Raw genomic sequence first — 26,643 nt, 5'->3', positions numbered from 1 at the left:
AGTGGGGCGGGCAAATTAATTTCAATTTAGTATGAGGTGATGCATTTTGTGCATTCAAACATGGTGGGACTTTATACAGTGAATAAGGCATTGATAAGTGTTGTGGAACACAGGGATCTGAATGTACAAGTGCAGTTTGCTGAAAGTGGCTGTGGAAGTAGAGAGCGTGGTGAAAAGGACATTTAGTATGTTGGGCCTCATCAGTCAGGACATCGTGTTTTGGAACAGAGACATTGTGTTGCAATTATACAGGTTGCTGATGAAGATGCATTTGCAGTGCTGTGTACAGTTTTAGTTACCCTATGATGAGAAAAACATCATTGAGCTTGAGAGAGATTTAAGAGGATGCTACCTGAACTAGAGTGCCTGAATTACAGGGAGAGGTTGCCTCGATTAGGTCTTTATTCCTAGGGGTGTAGGAGAATGAGACGTGATCTCACAGTTAATAAAGTCATAAGGTTTGGATAAGGTGGATAGTCATAGACCTTTCTCCAGTGTTGGGGGTCCAAAACTAAAAAGGACAGATAAGACAAGAAATCAGAACTAACGTCTTTACACAGCGGATAAGTGAGTACCTGAAATGAGCTGCCAGAGAAGTAGTCAAGGTGGTTACAATAGTAACTTTGAAGCATTTGGATAAGTACATGGAGGGGAGGGGTTGATTGGAGTCTGGGACTAGCAGGGAAGATGCTTAAATCAGCAGACTAGTTGGGCCAAAGGGTCCGTTTCTATTTTGGAATGGGGAGCAACACCTCATATCCCATTTAGATAACTTCCAATCTGATAGCATGAACATCTATTTCTCCAACTTCCAAAAAGTTCTCCTCCCCATCTCTTCTTCAGTTCCTCACTGTGGCCTCTTACTACTTCTCTTCACCTACCTAACTCTTTCCCCTCAGTGCCCCCACTTCTCCTTTTTCCTCCCATGGTACGCCTCTCTTTTCTTATCAGATTCATTCTTCTCCAGCCCTTTACCTTTTCCATCTGTCACCTCCCAACTTCTTACTTCATCCCCTCCCACCCTCCTAGCTTCTCCCATCACCTTCAAGACTGTCCTCCTTCTGCTCTCCCCACCTCATCTTCTCCCTTAATTTCCAGCTCTGATAGCCTCAACCCAAAACATCAGCTGTTTATTCACTTCCATAGATGCTGCCTAACCTGCTGAGTTCCTCCAGCACATTTTGTGCATTGCTCTAAATTTCCAGAATCTGCAGAATCTCTCCTGTGTTTATTGTAGAATGTATGTATTAAACATTTATACTGGTAACTTCTACAAAGATGTGATTGAATTAATCTAGAATGGAATATATAAACTTCACTTTAACATTAGTTTGGACTTACCTCAGTAGGGTTCTTGTCATTCTTTTCCTTGAAACTTGCTGTACGTTAACTTGACCCAAAAGGGGAAAATACTGATTTGTTCAGCAAGTCTTTATTCACACAGAACGTGGTTTAACATACCTGTTCACACCTCCACCCCCCAACACAAGATGGAAATGCTAAATAAATGTAAATTGTTAAGCATGACACAGGAATTATAAAACTGAAAACAAATTTAACTGCTTCAGACATCAGTAGTTTATTGTATGTTTAGTCCAACACATTCAAAAAAGAAAATCAAATATGAAGACTTGCCACCTGCAACACGTGTAACTACTGTGCTCTAACAGCATAAGATGGCCAAACACAGATCAGCTTCTGAAGATGGCAAACCATTTATTATCTACAATACCCACAAAAGCTAAGGTGGTAAAGCCCATCTTATTGGTAAAAATGGAATGATATTGCTCCAAAAATGCAACATATCATTAGCTAGTGCCACCCAATAATACACATTCGTCGTGGAAAAGTCTACTAACTTCGCTTTGGGGGGTATTGAGTATTGTAGGAAGTAGGGAACCAGGACTACAGCGCACAATAAAATTCAGTGAACAGATCACCAGTGAGTAACCACATTCTGATGTTACCAGATTCAGTTTGTTTTTAACCAATGTTTATTGACAGTGAGAAGCAAGCCAGATCAAAAATGGCTCATCTGCCTTCCTCAAGTTAAGTAAACTTGTACCCAACACTTTCTGGAAATAGTCTCCAGTCTCCAAAGTGGTGTGAAATGAAATTAAAGTTAAATGCTGGTGAGGTGAAGCAATCAGCACAGCAGAAACTTGTGGAATTCTGGTAAACTACTTGGCAATGAAATTGTGCAAATGATACTGAAACCAAGTTCTGTGTCCAGGGGAGGGCTTCAAGTACATATGTGGGTGGGGGAGACGTTTAACTCTTCCTTGCCCGATGGAAACTTCAAGTACAATATTTCCAGGCCACATTAATAGATCTGATGTAGACATCAGTTGGAAAAAAAACTTTAAACAAGATTGAAAACACAAAAAACTGCTAATGTATCCCAGAATTTGAGAAATAGTGCAAGACTACCATCAAACAAGGAAGACCTCAGAAATTTTCAAACAAAGACAAAACCAACAGACACAATTATCCTTTCAATCAACGTCTACAAACAAGTAAACTTCACTGTCTCTGCTGGTTTTGCTCAACAGTCAACAAGTGACAGCCTCAAGCTGTGCGTGTAAACAAATTTCTGCTTCAAAAACCACTGCGCTACCAGTAAATGTGCATTGTTGCTAGAAGCTGTGACTTAATGATATTCCCACTCATCACCAACAGCTTCCACCCGTACCAAGCTAACGTGCGTATCATTACACTTTTGCTCCCTCTCAAAAACGGGGTCTAGGCCAAACCAACCAATGGTACGAGGGGAACGAGAAGCTGCGGATTTTGGCTTGAAAGCTGCAGTATCCTTGATGTTGGCCAACCTGTTTTATTTCAAAAAAAAAGAACCCGCAACAATTACTGTTAAGCTTTGCATAATGTAGCTTCCCCTTAAAGTTATATTTTATATGAACTGATCACAGATGACTACACATCTTTAAATAACCGTTTATGCAGTAAAGTATAGCCATAACCATGCTCTTTTGCATATCTCTCATAAAGGTAACAGTAATGGGTTTTAGTTTTTTTTTTAAACACCTAATTTTCCAATGTAAAACACAAAACACAAGCAAAGCAACCATGTGGTTACAGGAATGGTATAAAAACAGCTAAGAACAGGTGAACAGGAGATTGTGCAATTTTCTTTTCTATTTAATACTTCTGATTTCCCACACCCCCACACACAGAGCAAGGATGCTGCAGCTTTTTGCATCTTTGCATTTCATCAACATACTAGTGATTCCGTAAGGTATTACAGCTGTTCAGCTTTGTACTGAGTTAGTACAATCCATACAAGAGTTGCCAGCAAGTCTGGAATGACGTTATCAATAGAAGGCACCATCATGCTCTTTACACTTTGAAAGAACGAAAAACAGTAACATTTAGCTATGATTTTTCGCTGCACATTCACAACTGCACAGATCGAAGGGGAAGAAAACTGGTGTCAAGCAGCGAGGCATCCCTGTATTGCAGTGGGGTAGATAGAAAAAAGAGAGTAAGCCACCAAACTCTTGCGCTCAGGGCTGTTAATCCAAGTTCACAATTGCTTTTGTATATCAATTTTTAGTTCAAGAAAAAAAAAGTCCATCTCCATCAGAAACTGTTTCAAACATTGTCCATTATGGCTAACAGATGTGGGAAAACAGCGGTCACAGCAGGTATAAGATTCAAAGCCCACATCTGGTCAGTCAGCCTTCCCTGTCGAAGCAGACAGCACTGGATTTTCACCCGTCTCCTCCTGCAGTTGCCATGGCAAATGATGCTCTAAGAGTACCTATTAGTGCATTATGACGAGTGCATGAACGCAAGTTCTTGAGCCAAGTATTTCTAAAAGGAAAAATATCAAGGCAAGCTTCTCCAATTGCACCAATTTGTTTTCCTCAACAGAACTGGGCATAAACTTGACACATTTATAAAATAAAGCAGCCAAGTTGCAAAGGCCCATGGTTGTTTCTTTTTTAAACATATAAAGGGGTGGATCTTCAGACCTTTAAAATGGGTTCCAATTAAATTGAAGCCTTTTGCTCTATTTTCCAAGTCTTTAGACAATGGTTTTTGCTTTTTTTTTGCTTGAATCCTGTTCCAAAAATAGGGAAAAAGATCAACTGGTAAAAAGAAGGCTGTTTTCACAAAGAAATGAGAAAAAAAACAGGCCGTGTCACATTCCAAAGCCAAAATTAACAAAAATGCCAAAATAAACGAAGAGTATGGTGTCACCAGCAAGATATCAGGAACAATGAAGCCTTAGCGACGGGGTCCAGCAAAACGACCTTCACCAGACAAGCCCCCTCTGCCAGCCCCAGGGCCCGACTTCAGCGCCATACCACCTCTGGGTGGGGGACCCCGGGGATCGCGGTCTCGCATCATCCCACTGCCGATCATGCCTCGTCCAGAGCCCCTGTCGCTGCGACGGGTGTCCCTACGATCTTCACCCCCTCGGCGCTCTCCCTCTCGGAAAGCTCTCGTTTTCTTCTCCTCCACGTTCAGACGGACCTCACCACGGAACATGATCGGCTGCAGACAGAGATATCAGGTTAATAGGCTCCCAGACAAAAACACTCAAGCCCCTTTCTTTAGCTTTGGACTTTTCCCAGAAAGCATCAATGCTGGCTCAGTGGATGCCCCACCAGACTCAGAGTCATGTGTTTACAACATGCTTCTTCCCATTAACAAGCCAGTTATCCAGGCTGGTACTCACTACATGGCACTGTAGTATCAGAAATGCTGTCTTGCCGATGAGGTAACTAAACAATCCCCTGAATATTTGAGAAAAGGAGAAAAGATTTACGAGAATGTTGCCCGAACTAGAGGAGAGGTTGGCCAGGCTAAGTCTTTATTCCTTGGAATGTATGAGAATGAGGGGTAACCTTATATAAATGTTTAAACTCACAAGTGGTATAGGTAAGGTGAATGGTAACAGTGTTTTCTCCGGGGTAGGCGAGACTAAAACTAGTGGGCATGGATTTAGGGTGGGGAAGGGGAGGAAGAATATTGAAAAGACACCCAAGGGGCAACCGCTTCATGCGGAGGGTGGTGAGTATATGGTACAAGCTGCCAGAGGAAGTGGTTGAGACAGGTACTACAGTATCATTGAAGAAGCGCTTGAATAAGTAGATGCAGGTGCAGGACTTGAAGGGATATAGGCACAACACAGGGACTAGCTGCATGGGCAGCGTGAACTCTTTGGGCTGAAGGGCCTGTATCTATGCTGCACAGTGCTACAACTCTGACATGAATAAAAGAACAGCAATTCTTCACTTTCACTAACATCACATTTTCTAATCACATTATTCTCCTGGAAGTCTATTGTTAGCATATTGTTTCTTTTACAAATATTCATTCATTAGATTCAGGCCCTGCTGCCAAGGTGACAAATTTATTCGGCCTCAATTGATGGTTAAGAATTGTTAAGGAGGCTAACAGATCAGTAAACCAGATGGGTTTTCATGTCAATCTGTAAACTTCCTGTCAACATTTCCAATATTAGATTTATTTACTGTAATTTATTTAAATTCCCCAGCATCTGTGATGGGATTGGAACTCATGGCTCCACGTGAAATGTCTGGGTCTCAGATAACTGGACAAGTAATTTAACCACTCTACTACCCTTCCATGGCTTTCACCACCACAGCAATGACTAAATTTCAAAAGCATCTTAGCAGCTGCAAAGCACATTTATATAACACAAGCTTGAAGACTGCTAGATAGATTAATAATTACCTTGGCACTCAAGATTCTTTGTACAGGATCTGGATCATCAAACACCACAAACCCAAAGTTGGGCAGCTTCCCTCCACTGCTCTTTGTATTGATACGAAGCTCAACTACATTGCCAAAACCTACCAGGAAAAACAGATTTAAAACATCAAACTCTGTAACCAATCTATTTCAGAAAACTCAAGAAATAATTTGTAACTGACAAACACTGTACAATGATTTTGATTACCATCTAACTTAGAAGGATGTTTTTAAACTGAAATAAGTGCAGAAAAGATTCACAAAGCTGTTAGCAGGGCTTGAAAGAGAGACTAAAAGGGCTGGCTTCCCCTACCCCCTGGAGCGTAGGAGGTAGAGAGATGAACTTAGAGGTATGAGCCTCTCCAAAACTAGAGGGAATAGATTTAAAGTGAGAAGGGATACGAGGATCAACTTTTCCACACAGAGGCTGGTGGGGACATGAAAAAGCTACCTAAGTAAACAGGTATAATTATGATTTTTAAAAGACATTTACACAGGAATACTTTAGAGGAATATGGGCCAAACACAGGCAAGTGGGATAGGCTTAGGTAATAACCTCGGTTGCAATGTTCAAGTTATACCAAAAGGCCTATTTCAATGCTGTATTATTCTATGACAAGCAATACAATCACAGCAAGCAACAGATAAAAATCACTTTTGGCTCCCTCACACACCTATGCACCAAAAGAAGTTTGCCTTTCTCACACCAAACAAATGGTTATATAATTTTTGGACTGCTGTAAATGTGATACACCCTGACCACTTTATACCCTTCAATACTGGTTACCTGTCCCCTCTGCAAAATTAATACACAGATTACTGGTGCGATTGCACTGCGCTGGAGACTGATTAAGTGACCTGTGATGATTTGAACCTTTAGAGTTCTGGGACTAGGAGTAAAGAAGGAAAAATTAAGGGAATCAGATAACCAAGTGAATAAAATTAAATGAGGGTGTAACACAAAGATCAGCAACTCTTATTTCCAGGCAAGGTGGGAGATTGGTTATCCTTGGCTTAATTCCCTGTCCAGTTAATACTAAAAAGATATCTGGTTCACCCCCATGTTTACAGCTAATTCATGAAGTACTCACCCATGAAGAAATCTTTCAATTCATTTTCATCAATGTCATGAGGTAAGTTGCCAACAAAGAGCTGGTGACTATCTGGGTAACGAATGATTCTTCGATTCTCGACCTCATTTGTATCTAGATCTCCTCGACCTGCAACATAAAGATGGTATCTCAGTACAATTTTGAAACTAGTTTCATATTTTGGCATAGTTTACAGAGTTGGTGAAACAAACATTTAAAAATATATACCATAAATAACACACCTTCTCAACCACTTGTGTCTTCACGTTTCTATACTTTCACCATTATAACAGAGACTAGATTTTATAAGCATCTCAACAGCAAATATCACAGACTATATAAATTAATCATTACCATGTCAGTCAGGATTCAATGGATTATCAAATACCATAAACACAAAGTTGGGAACCTTCCAATCTGTAAGGGCCAACCCTCAGCTCCCTTTCCATCTGCACATCATCACTTGACCACAACAGCCAGAACTGAAGAGATTAGTTTCCATAAAGGCTGATGGTACCCTGTTTCAGCACTCCCAACATTCTGGCCCCTTCGCTATCTCATTACTGTCACACTGGCTACCAACCAAAATAAGCCATTGTCTTCCATCAGATAAACAGAAAATATCTTTACCCTTTTGCCATTGATTTCATCAGCATTCCTGGTCAATGACTCTTACACAGCTATATCTTCATTCTGTCTGATTCCTGTTTCATATTTCTTCTGTGCCAATTTGGTTATTGTTCAGACCCTCAAGAACATCTCTGTCATCTACAGATTAAGCTCAGTAATACTCTTTCTTTTAACCCCACACCCAACACAATTCTTACCTTCACATCACATAAAAATTCTGCCACGCCCTATACTTGGAGTGACCAAATCATGACTTAGAGTGACAGGCTGCCATTTTATGTTAAAAACACCTCTCAAATTTCACCACTAAGTACTGCTCAACAGATGACTATCAGGGATTTATGGTATCCCTCTGACCTTATTCCTGCAAGTAGCATCAGCCAGTGGAATGAACACATTTGGCATATTTGCAATTTCCCTGCAGAGTGTAGTGTCTGTGTATTATAATTCAAAATAAAAGTGACAGAGCCTCTACTCATTTTGAATTGTATAAGATCTTAAGAGAAAATGGCAGTAAGGATCATTAGAAGTATTTCAAGTGTGAAAGATCACTGGATTGAGGGCTATGGAGAAAGTTGTGCCCAGGGCAGACAGCCATAGCCATATTGAAAGGTGGGGCAGGCTTGAAATGTTGAGTGACCTACTCCTGTGTGGATGTTAATGACAATGGATTGTAAGAAACACAAGTATTGAGGAAAGAGCAGCTCAACCAGAATGACAGACAATTCTACAGTCATAGTAGAAGGCAGCACACTTCAGTGCTTTCTCATTACAGTTTTAAATGCCACAAGTTTTCATCTGATCATCCTCCTGGATCAGATTTGAGGGAATACAAGGTAACCATATTAAAATGGTGCCAAAGGTTGCTTCACAGGAAGCTCAGAGCTATCAAAGCTAGATTTGTTATTTCATGGAATACTGCTTATGCCAATCACTCATATTCCAAAGGGCAGTTGTTAAAAGTATTGCAAACCCTGGCTGCAATTCGAGATCCAAATCAAACAAAACTTCAGCACCTTTGTTTGCCAAAAGACTTAAAACCAGAATTGAGAATAACTAGGCTGTCAGCTCAAGCAGCAATTACCACGATGGATAGGTGGATTTCTATATTCCATAGTAAGCAATAAAAACTTAAACATTCTGTAAATTGGGCTGGTTTTGATCTTTTGAACGTTAGCACAAAATGATTGTAAGGGATCACCCCCTCCTGACACAACTGATCACCTAAATGTACTCTGGGACCCAAATCCAGTTCCAATTTATGGCATTAATCCAAATTACTCTTCACTTGCAGAATATCAACAATGGAGAACATCAAAATACATTTGGCTGAGGAGAGTGGTGACTCAGACCTCGCCATGGCCTTGCATCTTATTTGTCTACTTGCACAGTATTTTGTAACTGTAACACTATATTCCATATTGTTACTTTCCATTTCAACTACTTTGATGTGCTCACAATGAAATGATCCATCTGAATGACATGCACTTGAAAAGTTTCCACTGCATCGCGAAACGTTAGGGTGACATAATAGACCCATTAGCACTCCTGCCTTCCCATGTAGCCAGGATAAAACAACTACAGGACCAGAACAGAGCTATACCCTCCACCCCTCAGAGAGATGATCATCATCATGCATGAATCTGAAATGAAATGCAAGCCAATTGACCCATGTCAGTACTAAAATGGCACTACTTTAGTTCTCCTTGTGCTTCAATTTCACCAGATCTGCCAGGTTCCAGACCAAACTTTTCAGTTCTGTATCATCCTCCCAAGCCATCTCCCTCAACTCTCCCCCCCCCCCCCCCCCACACACCCCGCACCCTCTCCATTTTCCCCATACTGACTAGAAAACCACTTCAAAAATACATACACACCTGTTCTGGGTCCACGGGGCACAAAGCCCATCCGATCTCGAGGACGCTGGTCTCTCGGCCGGGGTGGCTGAGACTGGGTCTCGCTCTTTGCTTCACCTCGTGTCTGGAATGTTATTTGGGGGAAGGGGTGGTGGAAAGACAACAAAAAGAGAGTGAAGTTGCTACAATGGCTCATTGCACTCAATGTATACACATCCCTTTATATCTTAGTTCAGTGATGGAGAACATTTAACAGTTTTCACTACCTGACTAACAGAAGCCATTGCCCTGATTTTTGCTGACTGACAATATTACTTTATCAAGGGTTTGTGCTATGAGCTAACAATAACTAACACAAATATCTAAGCTTGTCATTTTCTTTTCAAATATAATTACCTAACCCAAATTGATAAACAGACAGAATTTCTAAGCTTTTCTTTTGAAGAAAAGCAATAAATATATATTAATAAGCAGGTCCATTCACAGATTACCTGTGAGGCTGGCGCTTTAACAACATGGGCAGGAATTCCAGAGGAAGCAACTGTACCACTAGGAGGCAGATTTTTACTTGTCACTGAGGCCCAGGAGAAAGCCTGCAGAGAATGCAACACATACCTATGCTACTATCAAGAAATAAAGCATTCCCTCAAATACAAAAAATCCTGAGCCTATGATTAGGGTATGTTTTTAGTTTGGCAGCATATTGGTGAAAATTATGTAGGCCAATTGCATTTAACATTTCTACTTCAAAGATGTAATGGTCAAATTCAAACTACAACTTACCAGTTTTCACTATGAGCAGCTACATTTCATTAGTAAATGTTGACTAACCCATTCATATTGTGTATGCATTTTTTTTTTGGAGCCCTGACTATATTTTACTACAAGTGCACTTCTATTTTTAATCTGGGCCAGATAAAGCCAGAAAGTATTGCCTGGCAATAAGAAACCTATATAGAGAAAATACTGGTATTAACCTTGGGAGGCTCTTGAGGTTGAGAAGTAGGTTCCACTGGAGTAGGTGATGGAGCCTTCTCCTCCAACTCTTCCGTAGTCTTCTCCACCAGCTCAGGTTCAGGCTTTACCTCCTCAGTTTTGGACTCCGGCTCAGGCTCAGGCTCAGCCGCTGCCTCCTCCAATGGTTCCTCCACACCATTACTTTATACAGAAACAAAGATGGGAAAATTCAGGACTAGCAAGATTTTAACAAAAGCCTGTGTGCGCGTGCATGCTTGCACTCAGTAGCAATTTACAGAGGACAAGTTGGAGAGGTAAATATATACAAGAGATCAGTTCATTTTGTATGCTAATAGTATCAGATTGTACAAACAAAAGCCAATTGAGAACACTGGAAGTAGCAGAATACATAAAACAGAAGCACAATATCACCCTGATACTTTCCCCACGGTAACTCACTTGGCAAACTACTTCACAACACTGCTCTATAAACAATATTAGAAATAACTTGAGACCGACAGGTGAATGGGCAGAGGGAACGATAACTTCAGTAAGAGTTTCAAAATAAATGGTAAAAAAATTTAGAGGAAAACAAACTTTCACCAGACTGGTAGGGATGTGGAACCCATTTTCTTAAAGGGTGCACAGGGAGAAAACACTTAACGCTCTTTAAGAAAGTACTGATTGAAAACCTGAGGTGCAGTAATCCAAAGACTGAAAGCTGGAAAGTGGGATTAATAGAATTTAAGAACACCATTAAGGCAATAATTTGAGGTGGGCTGGGGATGAGTTCTCGAAGATAGTCAATTTACTCAAAAATACAGATTCTATTTAGAGAACCACACTTCTCCCACAAAAATAGGACAGGAGAATGCCTCCAAAAGACTACAGTGAATGAAGGATGGCTAAATTATGTGCATCAGATCAATGGGTCACCCAAGTGTCGCCAGAAAGTTCAAACATCTTCGCTTTGTATGCGGCAGCCTTGCTTATTTTTGTTTTGACCAGCATGATTACAATAGGCTGCTCAACAACCTTCTGTTCTAAATTTCTTCTCATTAATAGTACTATTACCCCATTTAAAGAATTCTGATGGAAATGGTGGTACCAACAACTGCAACACAAGGGCCTCCATTGCAGCTGCATGTCCTTCAGCGCAAAGGCAAGTCACAACCCTGTTCCTCGTGCCAGTACAAGGAATGTAGCCCAACACGGAGCAAGGACTCTTGCATATTGAATTGTCATGCTTACACGTTAGGTTTTCATGGCTCATTGTACACTGTGCTCTGCAAAAATATTGGCTCATGCTGGCCATAGTGGCATTCAAAGTAGTCAACTTTAAACATTATCCTCTCCACCAATAATCACCTCATTCTACTCTCTGAAAACTTGAAGCCACGTGGAAGTCTACAACCTGCTAACCTATCACTCCTGTTCTTTGCTCTGCTGTAAAAAAGGAATGTAGTAAACAATGGACCATCAAGAATTAGGTTTATAATATCTCACAAAAATACAAAATCATCAGTGTCGTCAACTCCGATCCTCTCAACATATATAAAATTGAAACTGGAAAAACAAATAGGCTTGGAACAGGGTCATATTACATCATATGAAAATATTGAATAAATGGTCTCCATATCTTTTCAAATTTAATAGAAGTATCAAATACAACACCTCTAATTTTTTCCTAAATTTAGACATAACATAGTTTGAGAAAACCAATGAAATACGGTAGGAGGATTAATTTCTTTCCAATTCAACAAAATAGATCTTCTAGCCATTAATGTAAGAAATGCAATCATTCGACAAGCGGAAGAGGATAAATGGAGTGAGTCCATCATTGGTAAACCAAATTTTGTATTTTTGTGAGATATTATAAACAGCCCTTTTTTTTCCCCATTTTTTCTTTTGTTTTTTCCTTATTAGTTATTAGATTATTAGATCAGTTTTTTTGCATAATTTTTTTTCTTTTTCTTTTTTCTGTTTTTTTTAATATATATTATGATATACCTAGGTTTGCCTTGTTTATTTGTAAATTGTATCGTCCATGATTTGGGAATACTCATTTATACTGTAATCATTGCTTATGTATTTTTTCATGTTCAGTTGAAATGTGTATGCTTGTAATCCTATTATCTATGTATCAATTTTATTTTGTTGATATTAATAATAATAATAAAAAGATTGAAAAAGAAAGAAAGAATTAGGTTTAAAAATAACTTATTATTGCTTTCAAATATAATAATTATAAGACAATAAGATATAGGAGCAGAAGTAGGCCAGTCCGTCCATCGAGTCTGCTCCGCATTATATGTAATAGCTATCCTTATGTTGTGACTTACAAAGTGCAAGGTATTTACCTGACAGCATGAGCCTCATAATAGGTACTGTTTGTGTTTTCTTGCACGGGCTCGGGAGAAAGTTGTGGTTCTTCCGGTTCCTCCTCAACCTCCTCTTCAGATTCTATAAAGTGCAGAGAGATTTAAAGAGACAAACTAATTTAGACATACGTCAACACTGATGGCAGATTAAACCTCATTATTATGCTTTGGGAAGTAATATACAGAATAATACATCAAAACTAAGCTGCAACTAATTTTGAAGAATTAATTTTAGTTTATAATGAAGGATTATCCAAAGATAAGAGGTCAGCCAATGAATAAATCCCTTTCTTCATTCATGAGCCATAGACCTTTGGAACACTATACCAAGCAGTTGTGGATACTCATCCCTATTTAAGCTGGAGATTCCCTATTGCAAAACGTTGGCCATTTGACCAGCATTGAGCAGCACAGTATATTGCTGTGTCTCTGCAGCTATCATAACACTTCACCTTTGCTGGAGCCTCCATCCCCTTTGTATCAACTCCACCTTCCTCTCCCTGTAAAACTGAGTTCATCCACAACCCTACTGTCAGTAACACATGAACTTTACACTGCATTGCAAGCCATCACTAAAGTCACCCACTTCCACTTCCTTATCATCCAGCTATAGCTCATTAGTTGCTAAATCCATCATCAGTTCCTTTGTTACCTCAACATTTGATTATTCCACAGCTCCAGTCAACTTCAAATAATTTGTAAATCTAAGGTCATTAGAACTCTACACTATTTATGCAGAGTTCTGTCAACCCATCAACCATAATTTGATTGACCTACTTTAACAGCTAATTAGTGTTTTGATTTTAGCATTCTCATTCTTATTTTTAAATCCATGCAAGGACATGCCTTTGCTATCTCTAACCTACTCCTCGATACTTATTTTCCAAAATTGTTAAGTTCCTACTTCTTTCCAGATCTATTGCGTATCCATAACGGACAGGCAGGTCTTCAGCTGCTAAGAGTCTAAGATCTGTTATTTCCTCCATCAACCACATGTATTTTTATGGCATTGCTTACATGCATTCATAATCTCCACGTGGCTTGGGATCAACCCATGCTGAATACACTTCCATGGAGCATCATACAATGTTTTGCAATGTTAAAAGCACAATGACCTGCTGAACTAACTACACCTGAGAAAGTGGGTCACATACCAGAGGTGGCTGGATGCCTTCTCAGAGCTAGAGGTGGGAGGAATCGGAGGGTAAGGGCACAAAGGAGTGAGAGAGGAGGAGGAAGCAATGCCAAAGATAGAAGTAGGGGGGAAAGGGCCAGGTTCCAAGGAGAGAAGAAAGCACAACGCAAAGGTTTGATAATGTATGGGAGGATCAATATAAAAGACAGGCCACTAATAAAGAAAGCAGGCCTAGGACTGGAGGTATGAGAGGGACCCAGCCAGCCATGACAGTCTTCAGAAGCCGTCCTCAGGTTAAGTGTTTAAGGATGAAACATCAGTGTCCTGTTCTCTTATTCCAGAATTGATCTGGGAAGCTTTCTATACAACAGTTAGAGACTGTAAGTATGAAGATAAGCAGAAGCAAATTTTCTAGATGACAGATCAGACATTGTTTACTTGTTAACCCAAGTACACTACTGTACACAGTGGCAATAAATGGACAAAGAGTGATGTGTTGAAATCACCAAGTGACTACCCCTTAGATAATCAGCTAACAGTGACTGTGGCTGCTGTACAGGAAATGGGGCTGCAACTTGGAAGCAGGATAATTCCTACAATCTCAACTAGACCTTGAAAGAACTAACAAGTTTCATTAAAAGAAAGCTGCTATAAGCTGGAATCAGCAATTCCTAGAAAAGTATCTAGGCTGGTCGATCACTACTTTATACAGATGGATAGTACAAGCCCAGGGCACATTTAGTTTGCCTTTCAGAATTACAGGAAGTGGCACTGACTTTCATTTGGATATTGCAATGGATCTGTCCAAACATCTGTCCAAAGATCTCACACAAGCTGTGAGACATGAACAGGACCGTAAATTGACCCATTGCCAACTTCCAAGTAACAAACACCTTATTTGCAGTTGATATTCCAATGTTGAAAACTAATATAATTTTTGTTAAAAATGCAAAATGAAAATATTTCAGCTTGGAGCTTAAGTGACTCCAGTAAATTTGTCACCTACAATGTTTAAAACTCTCACCTTCTTCCAGTTCTGCATCAGAATCAAACACTTCATCTTGGTAGCGAAATATATCATTGTGGACATAGAACTTGTTTGGAACAGAACCCTGCAATTTTTAAAAGAACAAAATTTAGACTTCATGAACATCTTTAGTGGCATTGATGAATAAGAGTAATGTTAATAAACTCCACATGTATACTGAACAGCTCACTTTTATTTAGTACCAACATAATTTTCCAGATAAAACACTAATTTGTTCAAATGAATGCATCAATAATGCAAACAATATTAAAATTTAAACAAGAGATTAAGTCTATTTTAGAAATATTAGAATTATATTTAAATTTAAAGTCTCCGTTAACAAGAGGTCGAATTCCATAAGCGCTTTTTATCTGGTTGATTACAGTTATCATAGTCAGGGAAGGTAGTGTGGATAAGCTCCCACTACTTACTAAATGCATCCAACGGTGTGTATCTCAAATAGCCTCTGACAACTACAGGCCTTCACATGTGGCTTAGCTACCAAGCCCAACTGAAACATCTCTACTGACAGGAGAAGGGGCAAAGGCAGATTACAGCCACATTAAAACCATGAACTTCTAGCAGCCGGAACTTGTCAGCCATGATTGGCAGCTCATGTAGAAGGAAAACTCTGATTTCAAACCTCTAGTGCCTTGCAGCTATATCCACTAAATGGAAAGGCTTCAGGAGAAAAATACTGAGCTAGAGTCCCTAAGACAGTCCCTACATTGAGTTCAACGCTGACTGGCAACTTCTGCAACTCCAGTGGTACCGGACTCTGCCGTTCCTTTGGATTCATCAGCTGTGTAGAGAGGGCGGGCCTGCTACAAGGGCAACAACTTGCTCTCCATATTGTACTGCCTTGGCTTGCGGATCACGTAGGCCGCTAGGATGCAATATCCATAGGCAACTCCAAACAACAGAGGGCCTCAATGGTTGCAACAGAGTGAGTGCTACATCAACCTTGATTGCAATGCAACAAAACAATTGCCAGAAACATTTTGAAATACTGCATACCTCTGGTGCCAGGACAAATGTCTGCATGAATTTCCTCATTGGTTGACCATTGTTTGACAGCTCCCCCATCACCTGCACAACCACACCATCACCAAGGGTGGCATGTGCATCCACATGGCGAATCTTGGTATGGCAGTCACTGAACTGAAGGGACATAACCTTCTTGTGGATCTCCTGCAAGAAAGCAAGCACAGCTTATAATGAACTTGATGTGGAAATGCAGTTGCTGATTTGCTTAAATTAGCAAGATAAAATTTAGTAAATGAAAAGTTAATAGCAAATTCTGAAGCTTTATAGGAATGTACATGATCATTGCAAAAAACAGAACAAATGCATTAACTGGCCTGTCTGCTGATGCAGTAATTTACTAAATCAAAAAGGATTTAGAAGATTAATGGGAAGTACGTTTTGTAGCTCTGGTCACAGCTGTGAGGTGAGAGAACACAAGAGCAGGAACTGGACAAGTGCACCAAGACTGTATGGTTTTAATACTGGATTTTAACCACATAGATGAGAGCAAGCAACTATTTCACGTTAGGAAGACAGCAAAGTGCTTGGATGTTCTCGGGAATTTCTGCAAACAATATATCCTAAAACCAAACTTGCAGCTATGTTAAATTTAGGTGAGAATAATGAACTAGGTTTAGTTAGCTAAAAAGTACTTTAGCAATTATCCAGAAGGGATCAAAATGTAATTCAGCTCAGTGCAAAGGGAGAAGAACTAAGACCTTAAGCTTGGGTTTGAGTTCAATAGATACTGCTCAAAGTAAACCAGACAAATTTGTTTATGGGTAAAACAACAGAAAAATCACTAACAGGTGTATAAAAAAGAGAAGCTAACTATTTATACCTTGAGACCCTCTTCACCATTGCCGTTGACTTCAACCAGGCCAACTTCAGGAATACACTACCAAAATACTACCAGCATGTCTCCTGTCTCACTATGGGCCCTAACCATCTTGACCATTGCTACATAACCAAAGATGCATACCAAGTCACCTTCTCCCCACCCCCCCACCATCTACACTTGGCAAATCAGACATACAAATCACTCCTCTCTACATACAAATGGAAGAAAGCTGAAGATCCAGTACACAAAGTTGTGCTGGTCTGAGGAAATAGATAAGCTTCTATGTGACTGATTTGAGTCAGTAGACTGGCCCATGTTCGAAGACCCAGTTGCCAGCCTAGATGAGCATGTCACCACCACAGACTTTATCAGCATGTGTGTTGAGGACTGTATACAAAGAGGACGATCTGGGTGTTTTCAAACTGAAAACTATGGTTTATTAGGGAGATCCACTCCCTGCTGAAATCTTGATCTGCAGCATTCAAATCAGGTGAACCCAACCTTTAAAAGAAATCTAGATACAATCTCTGTAAAGCTATTAGAAATGTCAGGAAACAATACCAGTCCAAACTCAGTCCCAGACCAGCCATAATTGTGACAGTGCTTACATGTTTAATGGGCTACAAAATGAAGTTGGGCAGCATCACAGACAAGAGCACATCCCTTCCCAATAGGCTTAACACATTCTATCATGCTTTTAACAGAAGGGGATTAGAATGTCACCATATACCCCTACAGTCTCCAACGCACCTGAACCCAGTCAACATTGTAGATGCACTACTACTTTTCGCTTACACTCTAAACCTCATACCTACAACAGTCACTGTCCTGTGTTTCCATATGCCCTGATGCTGCTTAAGAGTTCCTCTTGCCAAGAGCCAGTTTGTCACTTTATCATTTCCTGTCAGTCTCCGAATGTTCAGATACTCCTGCGCCTAGCATCACTTTATGTACATACAATCAGTCCACATATATACAGTACACTAATCCTATTTATACATGGTCACACTCAGTTTACTCGAACATTGTGTCTCATTGGACTGCTTTTATATTTGTGCTTTTTATACTGTGTCAGATTAGGAACAACAATCATTTTAATCTCCTTTACACTTGTGTACTGAAGAATGACAATAAATAATCGTGATGGAAAAGTCAGCCCAAGTTTGCTTTCATAAAGATGGACATCACTGCAACCAGTATAAACATAAGCAAATTTCAGAATTCCATTAGACATTGAGAGACATACACTTTGGATTTAGATATGCCAGAACCTGACGTCATAGATGGAGAAAATTCAGAGACACTGGAGGTTTAGGTAAACTTGGGGATCCACATGAATTATTAATCAAAATAATACTTAGTAGTTCCTTTTAACTACTGCTGATGTGATACAAGACCAATTCACACCGCAATGAAATTGAAAGCAAATGTGCTCAGTGCACAAGTGTTTTGCATCAACACATCAACTATCACAATTATGTTAATTTTAATAATACTTCCAAGAAGTACAAATACTTACAGCCTGGCCATAAACTGCTTCTGTGGGTTTTCCACTGCCATCCAAGCCACCATGAACATAAGAGGAGGTCCTACCATAAAACCTGCAGGAAGAATTATTGAAAGTAAACAAACCTTCAGGGAACAAATTTAAGATACAATTTGGCACAACCAGGTTTCAAGGTTTTATGCAGTCAATTTCCAATCAAATTGCACTTAAATCATCCTGTTGTTCGTTGGATTGCGTCCACTAATATACAATTATATGGAATAAGATTATAGCTAGTCCCTCATGCTCAATCTTCAATGATTCTACATTATATATAAAATGACTAGTTTGCATCTGACTAGTTTACATCCATTACCAGGGATTCCATCTTGAAACTCTACAGGGACTGCTCTCCTCCATTAAACTCACTAGTCAAACAAAACCTTCAATGTAATGCACATGCTGCAAGTCTGAGATAAAATAAAATGCTGAAAACCCTTAACAGCATCTATGGAAATGGAAACATGAACACTTTCAGCATATTTTTCTCCACATTATCACTGATGCCAATCACAATTGCAAATCACAGGCTCTTTGACTTTATAACCAACTGACAGCAATCAGTAAGGATCGGCAACAATCCCTCTGCCACAATTATTCTAGTGCTCCACAAGGTTACAGCCTGCCCTACACCCTGTACACACAACTGCATAGCCAGATCCTGCTCTAACTTCATCTATAAGTTTACAGATTATATAACCATAGTGGGCCATATCTCAAATAAAAATAAGTCAAAGTACAGGAAAGAGATAGAGAGCATCATAAAAATATTTCCCTCAATGTCAACAAAACAAAAGAGCTGATTATCGACTTTAGGAAGGGGGGTGGTGCATATACTCCTGTCTCCATCCACAGTGTTGAAGTTGACAGCTTCAAGTTCCAAGGAGTGGACATCACCAATAGTCTTAGTTCAATAATACTGATGTCATGACCAAGAAAGCTCACCAGTACCTCTGCTTCCTCAGCAGGCTAATGAAATTTGGCATGTCTCCATCGATCCAACAATTTGTTATCAATGCACCATAGAAAACATTCTATCCCGAGGCATAATTGCTTGGTATGGCAACTGCAATACATGTAAACACAAGAAACTGCAGAGAATTGTGCTGAGCAGTGTTTGCGTCGTGGAAATCAGCCACCCTTCTACGAACTCTGTCTAAACACCTCACTGCCTTAGTAAAACATCACCGGAATAATTGAAGATTGCACCCACACCGGATATTCTCTCTTCTCCCACTTCCCATCCAGCAGGAGATAAATAAAACATGTACCACCAGGCTCAAAGACAGCTTCTATCCAAGTTTTCAAATTGTTGCCTAGATTGGGGAGGATGCCTTATGAGAATAGATTGAATGAACTCAGCCTTTTCTCTTTGGAGCAACAGAGGATGAGAGGTGACCTGATAGAGGTGTACAAGATAATGAGGGGCATTGATTGTGTGGATAGTCAAGAGGCTTTTCCCTAGGGCTGAAATGACTAGCACGAGAGGGCATAGTTTTAAGGTGCTTAGAAGTATGTACAGAGATGTCAGGGGTAAGTTTTCTTATACAGAGAGTGCTGAATGCGTGGAATTGGCTGCGGAAATTATAGGGTATTTTAAGAGACTCCTGGATGGCTACATGGAGCTTAGAAAAATAGAGGGCTATGGGTAAAGCCTAGGTAGTTCTAAGGTAGGGACATGTTCGGCACAGTTTTGTGGGCCAAAGGGCCTGTATTGTGCTGTAGGTTTTCTATGTTTCTTAAAACAGACCTCTTGTACAATATGATGGACGCTTGACTTCACAAACCACTTTGTTATGATCATGCACTTGGCTTACCTGCACTGCACTTTCTCCATAGCTTTTTACACCAATTATGCATTGTTATTGTTTTATCTTCTTCTACCTCAATGCACTGCAGAATGATTGATCAGTATGAACAGTATGCAACACAAGCTTTTCAGTGAACCTTGGTAGATGTGACTATAACAAACCAATACCATACAGGTTTGATATAAGTTTATCCTTCTGGCACTAAATCAGATGCAACCCTTCAGCTAAATTCTGCACTGTACTGGTTACCTTGGCCCAAATACAAGTCTAATGAAATGCTTCATTTATACCTGTATAGAATTTTTAGAGAGTGCTTGTTCATGGTAAGAGAAGGAAAAGGAATCATACGAGAGATTTAACACTAAAAGAAAGGGAGAGTTATTTCAGAATATCGAGAGGGTGAGGGGTGCTTAAACAAATATGAGAGCAAAAAGGCTCAATGAAATATCACAAGTGAATAAGATTAAGGAAAACGCCATGGTACTTTATAACTGTATCAAGAGCAAAAGGGTAACCAGGAACAGAATAAAATGCACTATGGATCAGAGGAGAAATACATGCATGCAGCACAGAACGACTTGGTAAATCTGGCAGGAACAAAGGATGCTAGGTATGACAAGGGTGGGGCACTGCAGGAGAGGTGCGGGACAAGTGGCAGAGGAGAGCCAGGAGTAGGGGCGACGCCGATGCAGGCACACCCAGCCTTGAGACACCGAGCAAGGCCATTTGATTCCAAATACAGTTGGCCCTCCTTATCCATTAGGGATTGGTTCTGGGACCCCTCTTGGATACCAAAAAACGCTGATGCTCAAGACCCTTATTCAACCTGTCACAATGAGGTGGACCTTAGGACCCAGCGGAACCCCACACCTTATTTAACCTGTCTCAGTGCAGTTGGCTTTAGGACCCGGCAGAACTCTGAATCCGCAGTGTTTCTGTTCACGAAAATAATCATGATTGAAAATAAAGTGGAAATAATAAAGCGACCGGAAAGAGGTGAAACACCATCGGTCATAGGAAAAGCATTAGGCTACAGTCGGTCAATGATCGGAACAATTTTAAAGGATAAAGTGAGAAAGGCCCTGCCGCAATGAAAGCTACAATTATTACTAAGCAACGCAGCGGTTTAATTATCGGGTTTTGGGTTTTTGATCCTCCGCATCAACCTGGCACGGTGGAGAGTGTACTTGATAGCGGTCTGTCACTGGATCGATCTCGGGAACTTCTGTTCCCGAGCCCGGCGCTAAAACATACATTCTTAAGTGTTTTATATGCATAGAAAGGTAAAATATATACTATATACTAAGACAAACATTTGACTGACGCTAAATAATATCAGGTGTACCTGTTCCGACTTACTAAGTAAGAGAACTTCTGATTTTTTTCTATCCCGATCCATGATAACCTATGCACATCCTCCCGTATACTTTAAATCATCTCTAGATTACTTATAATACCTAATATGATGTAAATGCTATGTAAAATAGTTGTTATACTGCATTGTTTAGGGAATAACAACAAGGGAAAAAAGTTTGTACATCCTTGAACAAGAAGTGCTGGAAGAGCACTTCCGGTTTTCGTGATTTGTGGTTGGTTGAATTTGCGCATGCGGAATTTGCAGATAAGGAGAGCTGACTGTAATTGCTTAACTGATCATTAGATTGTCCTTCTTGTGCTCCCCACTCCCACCCCTCTCCTTTTCCAAACCATGATTTCCATTCTCCCTACCCCCTTGTCAATCTCAATCCACAATAGAGACCCATATCAGAAACCAGTCTGTCACTCACATGTCATGGAATTTGCTTTTTTTGCAGCAACAGTGCAATACATAAAATTACTACAGTACTGTGCAAAAGTCTTAGGCACCCTAGCTATATACACATGCCCAAGACTTTTGCACAATACTGTAAATCTTCAGGGCTAGACAAGATGTATCCCCGATGCATAGAAGGCAAGAGAGATCACTGAGGCATTGACAGAGATACTTAAATATTTGCAGGTCACAAGCAAGGTGCCAGATTAGTAACTAGAGCAAACATGGTATCTTTAAGAGCAGCCTAGTGGTTAAAGCCCACATATCTATTGCCAATGGTAGAAAAAGTATCAGAAAAAAAATTGAGGGAAAGATTAATCTATACTTGGAAAAGTGGATATTGATCAGCAGTTTTATTGGTGGGAGAACCTACCAGACTAATATAATTGAATTTTTTTGGAGAGGTAACTAAATATATTTATATGTGGTTATATGGTTTACTCAGGCTTCAGCTTCACGAGGTCCATGTGGGTGGCTGATCTATAAAGTTACAGCTCATGGAAACGGAGGCAAGTTGGCAACATGGGTCAAAAATTGGCTTGGTGATAAAGAGCGTGACGATGGAGTGTTGTTTTTGTGATTGGAAGGCTCTAACAAACGTACTTCAAGGGGTCAGTGATGGAACTCAATTTTTATCATATACATCAACATATATATATAAGGGTATTCTTGCAAATTACATGAAAATTGGTGGTCCTATTGATAGTGAAGAGGGCACACTTGGAATGAAGTATAATACTGATCTGGTGATAAATTAGGTAGAGCAATGGTTTGATGGAATTTAGTTCTGGCAAGCATAGGTGATATAAATTGTGAGGAAAGGTGTAATAGGAATGGACATTTACCAATAATAGTAGGGCCTTAGGGAATACCAATGAACAAATACTTGGTGGAAAAGTGCAATGACCCCTGAAGATAACAGCATAGTTAGGATAGGTGTGAAGATAGTATATTTCCCTTCACTAGCCAGGACTTAGAATACAAGTACAGGGAGATCATGGTACAACTTTATAATACACCAGTTAGGCCCCAGCTGGAATATTATGTGCAGTTCTGGTTGCCACACCACAAGAAGGGCGTGCAGAGGAGATGTTGTCTGGGATGGAATGCTCCAGTTAAAGGAGACTGGACAAGTACCTGATGTGATGTACAGAATTACAAGCAGCAAAGGACAGGGTAGATAATAAGAAACTTTTCCTCATGACGGGACAAAATAGCTTTAGGTGAGGAATAAGAGGTTTACAGGAGAATCTGAGAAAAGATTTTTACACAGAGGCTGATTGCATTCTGGAACGCACTGCTTATGAAGGGCAAATTTAATCATTTCGATGAACATTTGAATTGCCAAGCCACAGACGTCTATAGAACCAATGCAAATAATTGTCTGCATAGATATGGTAAGCCAAAGAGCCTCTATTTACACTGTGTCTATGATACAATGCTTCATTCCAAATGTTTACGTCAGTGTTGATATTGTAGAGAACCACTGATAGCAACACGGTTAGTGCTTGAACAGATCACTTCTTCTGAACAAGCAGCAAAAAACCTCATGCAGGAAATCCAAAATTAAAAAACACATGAAGTGTTGGAAGCATTCAATATATCAAGCAGCAACGAGAAGCAGAGTCAGCATTTCAGGCTAAGGACCCTTCAACAGAAATGCAGGTGATAAACATTTTCTCACTTCCCCATTGACTCCAAAGGTGGTCAAGATGGTCCAAAATGTTGAATGTTTCTCTCCCCATTGATCCCGCTGTGTTTACATGACTTTGTTTTTATACTTCTGCACAACTTGGCCTCTTAACAACTCAAATTTGTATAATGCCCAAGGTGCTTTAAAGGAGTATCCCAAAACAAAATCTGACCGACACACAGGGAGGTATCAGAAACAGAGATTCAGAAGGAAATCTTAAAGCTTGGGGGAAATCAATAAAGTGGAAGCACATCTGTAAATAGTATTCTGCAAGTTGTCAGAAATGGAGCAGCAATGAGTTCTCAAAGATTATAAGACTAGGATACATTGTCAGGAAAAAGAGCTCGATTTCAGAAAGATTGAAGGATTCACAGAAGGAACAGGCCATTTGGCCCTTCTAATCTGTTTCAGCATTGAATGAGCTAACGCTGATCTTTTAACTGAGCACCAATTCTCTGTGCAACCTCCATATCCAAAGCTCGCCTTTTCTTAGAATCTCCACAGCATAGTTATGGCTGATCTCATGGATGGCATAAGATGGGGAAGCCAGCTAAAACTAGAATGTGGCACAATATAATATTTCAACTGTAGAGAAACAAAAGCAGGAATTAAAATGGTTTACTCTGGAAAACTTTTGCTACAGATAAACAAGAAGCAGGTAGGAATAGAAAAGGACAACAGCTCATGCTATTCAATCAGGGCAGGAATTCGCATGAGCAATATTGGAAGTTAATGAAAAGGATATCACTATCAACAAATGACAAGCAGTTCATACAATGAAAATTCAAGGATCAGCTACAACCATGTCTGATAACAGGCTTCCCGGGTAACAAATAGGTTCTGTTTTTAGAAGTACCTACAAGCTGATTTTGTCCACAAGACAGAAAATACGCCCAACTGACTGGTGTGACCATACCCTCACTATATTGTAGTAAGTAGCATCAAAAGCAAAACGACTGATAAAAGAAATTATTAAGAGTGGTGAGGAAACTAGCTCTGCCATTCATAGGAATAAACATCTGCAAGTTGGGCATTCCCAACTCAGGGATGATCTACGTTGTAGGAGTAGTTTCTGAAGACATTTAAAATCAATTACAATTTGTAGCTACAAGGAGCTTCTGTTTGTATGCTGCTGAAAAGAATGCTGGACATTTATTCAAGGGATAGAAGCACTAAGTCCATTGAAGTTACACGACTCCTGCCAGAACAATGCATTTGAAAAACCAAAAAAAATTCTGGGGTTATAATGTGCAACTTGTCTAACATGTATTGCAAAATATGCCAAATAACAAGGGCAGCACAAAATTAACCAACCAGGTACTGGAGTAGAATTAATATTGGCACAGCAGAGACAGTCTTGGCAAACATTAACTGATAATCACAAATAAAAAAAGACATTAACATTAAAGCTCTTGCTTGTGGTACAAAACAATTGGTTTCTTTGAAGGGGTGAAGCAATGTTTTTAAGGACAGCACATTCCAGTCTGCAATATCTGAGTGGCATTACTGAAAACGGACAGAGTTGATGTTGCTCAGCTCAACACTGTTACAAATCACATTTTAATGCAGAGACATTCTAGTTCATCACTATGGAAGACTCAAATGAGAGCAACTATAGAGAATGACAAGAAAATTTATGCTCAACAATACTACCGCTGAGGTCATGGAGATTATACAGGACAATAGATGTGATTTGCTGCAAAGGTATCGCAACTACTGCAGTACACTTACTTTTTTAAATACTCCATCATTGTGAAAGCAATTGCTGCACAAGACTCCAAAAGTCAGTAACATTAATTGCTAGGATAGCTTGGATCAATAAATTCAGAAGGAAGATAGGATTGCCCTTTTCAGAACTACAGCACCCTCTTTGGTAAGCTCAAAGTATGATCTTGTCATTATATTTTGTCTGTGAATTGTACACTATGAAAAGATGGAGCTATTGAGTTAACAGCCCCCCCCCCCCACCCCAAACATCCTGGCAAAATTGCTTTTGCATCTCAATTTTGCTCAATCAGGAAGAGGCCTAACTCAGTCACAATAATTTTTCCAGTTGATTTACACCAAGGAACTACACAATAATTCAACCTCAAATAAATCCTCATGGATGAAGAGAAGAAGACTCTCACAAACTTTGTATCTGTGATGTCATTTACACTCAGACACATCGAGTTACTGCTCGTCAAATTTATCCACACACCAAATGTGAGACAGAGTGACAGAGAGATTTTAAACTGGGTCAATGTCACAACATAGATGGGAAAAAAGAGAAAGCACAAAGGTCAAGTCCATTAGCAAACAGGAGCTAAACAACACAGGAGATGCAAGAGGCTGCAGATGCTGAAAATGTAGCGCAATGCAAAAAGCTGCTCTGATGAAGAATTTTGACCAGAAACATAAATTTTCTAAATCCCCTCCATAAATGTTGCCTAACCTGCTTAGTTTCTCCAGCTTTTTGTGTTACTGATCAACAAAGGCACCTGTTGCACTTCAGAAAGAGTCTAGCCTACATGGATATTAAATACCAAATTAATTTGGCATTCAATCACGATCCAAAGTCCTGGAAACCTGTAGCTTCCAACCACTATTACTCAAATTAGGTGATGTCAAAGGAACAGACAGATGGCAATGTAATATCTTGCTGAGTTTCTCCAGCTTTTTGTGTTGCCAATCAACAGAGTCACCTGTTACACACTTCAGGAAGTGTCATGGACATTAAACGCCAAATTAATTTGGCATTCAAGTTCAAGCCAAAGTCCCTGAAACCCGCAGCTTCCAACCACTATTACTCAAATCAGGTGATGACAATACATCTTGGTTGAATTCACTGCCTCACAAACAGAAGCATGATACATTAAGCAAAGTTCCCAAACAATTTATAACATTCAAACACTGTCCACATACAATGCCTTTCAGAAAATATTTGAGTCAATGACACCTTAGCAATAGAATCACAAGGCAATTAAATAGCTGAAGAACTATTAATACTCAAAACTCATAAATGGACATTTCTTCTCCAGAATATTGTTTTTTTTTGCAGTAAACTGTTCTATGTTCTATATTGCCTGGAAGATTGGAGCAGTCTCTAAATGAC

At 39.8% G+C, this 26,643-nt stretch overlaps 1 protein-coding gene across 3 annotated transcripts in view; it reads right to left on the bottom strand.

Moving 5' to 3' along the window:
* Positions 1-1,554: 1,554 nt before the first annotated feature.
* Positions 1,555-26,643, bottom strand: part of g3bp2a (G3BP stress granule assembly factor 2a) — a 38,797-nt gene continuing 13,708 nt past the window's right edge. For 2 of the 3 annotated variants that reach the window (XM_073042354.1, XM_073042353.1), the window contains exons 3-12: positions 18,206-18,287; positions 15,837-16,010; positions 14,817-14,904; positions 12,637-12,739; positions 10,297-10,477; positions 9,811-9,912; positions 9,341-9,443; positions 6,834-6,962; positions 5,725-5,843; positions 1,555-4,518 (exon numbers count right to left, since the gene is read on the bottom strand). In XM_073042354.1, coding sequence (XP_072898455.1) covers positions 4,249-4,518; positions 5,725-5,843; positions 6,834-6,962; positions 9,341-9,443; positions 9,811-9,912; positions 10,297-10,477; positions 12,637-12,739; positions 14,817-14,904; positions 15,837-16,010; positions 18,206-18,287 — 1,351 coding nt within the window. In that variant the 3' untranslated portion in view covers positions 1,555-4,248. The remainder of the gene's footprint in view (positions 4,519-5,724; positions 5,844-6,833; positions 6,963-9,340; positions 9,444-9,810; positions 9,913-10,296; positions 10,478-12,636; positions 12,740-14,816; positions 14,905-15,836; positions 16,011-18,205; positions 18,288-26,643) is intronic. The other variant, XM_073042355.1, reaches the window with a different exon arrangement.

Source organism: Hemitrygon akajei, chromosome 4 (assembly GCF_048418815.1).
Source record: "Hemitrygon akajei chromosome 4, sHemAka1.3, whole genome shotgun sequence".
In the NCBI taxonomy this organism is placed as follows: Eukaryota; Metazoa; Chordata; class Chondrichthyes; order Myliobatiformes; family Dasyatidae; genus Hemitrygon; species Hemitrygon akajei.
The sequence above is the reverse complement of the archived record's forward strand: the minus strand, read 5'-3'. Positions and strand labels throughout refer to the sequence as shown.